Source organism: Calidris pugnax, unplaced genomic scaffold (assembly GCF_001431845.1).
Source record: "Calidris pugnax isolate Ruff unplaced genomic scaffold, ASM143184v1 scaffold564, whole genome shotgun sequence".
In the NCBI taxonomy this organism is placed as follows: Eukaryota; Metazoa; Chordata; class Aves; order Charadriiformes; family Scolopacidae; genus Calidris; species Calidris pugnax.
This window is the reverse complement of record NW_015091351.1, coordinates 20,871-24,939: the sequence shown is the minus strand read 5'-3', so window position 1 is coordinate 24,939 and position 4,069 is coordinate 20,871. Positions and strand designations below refer to the sequence as shown.

Sequence of the window (4,069 nt, the reverse complement as noted above, 5' to 3'; positions counted from 1 at the left end):
GTCAGGAGTTGGGGTGGGGGGTTGAGGGGGCATCAGTGGGCTCGGGTGCCAGTGAATGTTGGGGTGGTGGGTGCTGGAGGGTCCCGTGGGTGCCCCCTCACCCCTGTCCCTCCCCCAGGCTGACCAGCTTAGCGAGGAGCAGATCGCAGGTGGGTGGACACTGGGGTGCTGGGGTGCTGGGGAACACCCAGGAGGGGACACTGGGGTGCTGGGGTGACAGGGGAACGCCCAGGAGGGAACATTAGGGTGCTAAGGTGACAGTGGGACACCCTGGAGGGGACACTGACGTGTCAGAGGGATGGCACCAGGGCACACAGGAGGTGACACTGGCTGTCAGGGTGACACGGGTGCCCAGCTGTGGCCACCTGCAGACTCCCCGGCTGTCCCTGGCCCCTGCTGGTGACAGTTGTCCTGTTGTCACCCATGGTCACCGGTCCCCAGAGTTCAAGGAGGCCTTCTCGCTCTTCGACAAGGACGGGGACGGCACCATCACCACCAAGGAGCTGGGCACTGTCATGCGCTCCCTGGGCCAGAACCCCACCGAGGCTGAGCTGCAGGACATGATCAACGAGGTGGACGCTGACGGTGAGTCCCACCTGTCCCCCTGTCCCCTTGTCCCATTGTCTCCCGGTCCCTTCCTCACCGTTCCTCCATTTGCATCCCCACCCCAGGCAACGGCACCATCGACTTCCCCGAGTTCCTCACCATGATGGCGAGGAAGATGAAGGACACGGACAGCGAGGAGGAGATCCGCGAGGCTTTCCGTGTCTTTGACAAGGTGGGGGTCGGGGACAGGGATGGGGGGAGACAAGGGGATGGGGCAAGACCGGTGTCACGGCTGGTTGTCCCCAATCCCAGGACGGGAACGGGTACATCAGCGCAGCGGAGCTGAGGCATGTGATGACCAACCTGGGGGAGAAGCTGACGGACGAGGAGGTGGACGAGATGATCCGAGAGGCCGACATCGACGGCGACGGGCAGGTCAACTACGAGGGTGAGTGCCGCTGTCACCCCCCGCTGTCACCCATGTCCCCACCCGTGGCGCTTCTCATCCCCCATGTTCCCCATCACCATTGCCCTGGGACACCACAGTGTCCCCTGTCACCCCTGGCACGAGCTCTGCTTTGGAGGCAGGAGGGACAGAAATGTGGGATCCCACGTTCTCCTATCTCCAAGAGGCCATCACCTCTTTCTGGGGACACCCCTGTGTCCCCTGTCCCTGCCAGCCTGGGGACAGCCAACCCTGCAGTGTCCCCTGTCCTCTCTGTGTCCTCCGCCTTCACAGACTACCCGTTCTCCGTGTCCTCTGACCCCACAGTGTCCCCTGTCCCCTCCATGTCCTCCATCCCCACAGGCTCCACGGTGTCCCCCATCGTGTCCCCATCCTCCCCGTGTCCCCCATCGTGTCCCCATCCTCCCCGTGTCCCTCATCGTGTCCCCTCATCCTCCCCGTGTCCCTTTCCCCCTGACCCTCCTCTCTCTCCTGGCAGAGTTTGTGCAGATGATGACGGCGAAGTGAGGGGGGCCTGAGGCCACCGTGACCAGCCCCCCGGCTGCCACTGCCTGTCCCTGCCACCATGATGACCTCTGGTCCACCCCCTGGCACACCAGACCCACCAGATAGGGACACCCATGGGGCTCTGGGGGGAAGGAAACCCCACCAGGATAGAGGGTCCCCAAATCTTTGGTGGGAGGGGCATGGGGGGGCACCCCATTGCCACAGTTTGGGGAGGTCTGGGACAGGTCCGGGGTCCCCCTCCCCAGGACACAGCAGCCCTCCACACACCCCCCCTTGCCCCATCTGGGGGCATTTCAGTGGGATTTGGAGTCTGAGGAGGGTTGGGGATCCTTGGGGGGTGGGGAGGGGGGGGGGGGAATGGCCCGGGTCCTGGTTTTCAGGGATTTTGGGCTTTGGTGGGGGTGGGACCAGGCCCTGGGGTTTATTTTTGGGCATTTTTGGGCAGGAAGTGGGGTGCTGGAAGCCCCCCCACCCCTATCTGCGTGTTGTTGAAATAAACCAGTGGTTTTGCAATTCCTGTGGCCTTAATGGGGTGCGGTAATAATGAGGGGCCCTAATGAGGGCCCTGATGCTGACGGCACACACCCCCTCGCACCCTTCGCAGAGGGTCCCCATCGTGTCCCCATCCTCCCCGTGTCCCTCATCGTGTCCCCTCATCCTCCCCGTGTCCCTTTCCCCCTGCCCCTCCTCTCTCTCCTGGCAGAGTTTGTGCAGATGATGACGGCGAAGTGAGGGGGGCCTGAGGCCACCGTGACCAGCCCCCCGGCTGCCACTGCCTGTCCCTGCCACCATGATGACCTCTGGTCCACCCCCTGGCACACCAGACCCACCAGATAGGGACACCCATGGGGCTCTGGGGGGAAGGAAACCCCACCAGGATAGAGGGTCCCCAAATCTTTGGTGGGAGGGGCATGGGGGGGCACCCCATTGCCACAGTTTGGGGAGGTCTGGGACAGGTCCGGGGTCCCCCTCCCCAGGACACAGCAGCCCTCCACACACCCCCCCTTGCCCCATCTGGGGGCATTTCAGTGGGATTTGGAGTCTGAGGAGGTTTGGGGTGCAGTTGGGGTGTATGAGTGTATTTGGGGATCGGGGGGGTGTTTGGGGTGCAGTTGGGGTGTAGTTGGGGATAGGGGTATGTTTGGGGTGTAGCTGGGGTGCAGTTGGGGTGTATGAGTGTAGTTGGGGATAGGAGGGTATTTGGGATATAGTTGGGGATAGGGGTATGTTTGGGGTGTAGCTGGAGTGCAGTTGGAGGGTATGAGTGTAGCTGGGGTGCTAGGGTGTAGTTGGGGTTACTAGCTAGAGTGCTAGGGGTGCAGTTGGGGTATATAAGTGTAGTTGGGGATAGGAGGGTATTTGGGATATAGTTGGGGATAGGGGTATGCTTGGGATGTAGTTGGGGTGTATGAGTGTAGTTGGGGATATGGGGGTGTTTGGGGTGTAGTTGTGGTGTAGGAATGTAGTTAGGGATAGGTGTTTGGGGTTCAGTTGGGTATAGTTGGGGATAGGGGTATGCTTGGGATGTAGTTGGGGTGTATGAGTGTAGTTGGGGATAGGAGGGTGTTTGGGGTGTAATTGGGGATAGCAGTAGGTTTGGGGTGCAGTTGGGGTGTACGAATGTAGTTAGGGATGGGTGTTTGGGGTTCACTTGGGGTGCAGTTGGGGATAGGGATATGTTTCGTGTGTATTTTATAGGAGGGTGTTTGGGGTGTAATTGGGGATTGGGGTATGTTTGGGGTGTAGTTGGCATGCAGTTGGGGTGTATGAGTGTAGTTGGGGATATGGGGGTGTTTGGGGTGTAGTTGTGGTGTAGGAATGTAGTTAGGGATAGGTGTTTGGGGTTCAGTTGGGTATAGTTGGGGATAGGGGTATGCTTGGGATGTAGTTGGGGTGTATGAGTGTAGTTGGGGATAGGAGGGTGTTTGGGGTGTAATTGGGGATAGCAGTAGGTTTGGGGTGCAGTTGGGGTGTACGAATGTAGTTAGGGATGGGTGTTTGGGGTTCACTTGGGGTGCAGTTGGGGATAGGGATATGTTTCGTGTGTATTTTGGGTGCAGTTGGGGTGTATGAGTGTAGTTGGGGATATGGGGGTGTTTGGGGTGTAGTTGTGTAGGAATGTAGTTAGGGATGGGTGTTTGGGGTTTAGTTGGGTATAGTTGGGGATAGGGGTATGTTTGGGGTGTAGCTGGAGTGCAGTTGGAGTGTATGAGTGTAGTTGGGTTTAAGGAGGTATTTGGGATGCAGTTGGGGTGTAGTTGGGGATAGGGGTACGCTTGGGGTGCAGTTGGGTTGTACGAATGTAGTGAGAGATGGGTGTCTGGTTTTCAGTTGAGGTGTAGTTGGGGCTAGGGGTATGTTTGGGGTGTAGTTGGGGTCTATGTGTGTGGTTGGGGATAGGAGGGTGTTTTGGGTGTAATTTGGGATAGGGGTATGTTTGGGGTGTAGTTGGGTTGCAGTTGGGGTGTACGAATGTAGTTGGGGATAGGGGGGTATTTGGGGTGCAGTTGTGGTGTACGAATATAGTTAGGGATGGGTGTTTGTGGTTCA

General features: G+C 58.9%; 1 protein-coding gene across 1 annotated transcript; it reads left to right on the top strand.

Moving 5' to 3' along the window:
- Positions 1-7: 7 nt before the first annotated feature.
- LOC106899339 (calmodulin-A) lies at positions 8-2,032 on the top strand. Its single transcript, XM_014961127.1, has 5 exons — positions 8-149; positions 442-585; positions 672-778; positions 859-994; positions 1,491-2,032. The coding sequence occupies exons 1-5, from the start codon at positions 56-58 to the stop codon at positions 1,517-1,519; spliced, it is 510 nt and encodes a 169-aa protein (XP_014816613.1). The 5' UTR covers positions 8-55; the 3' UTR covers positions 1,520-2,032.
- Positions 2,033-4,069: the final 2,037 nt, after the last annotated feature.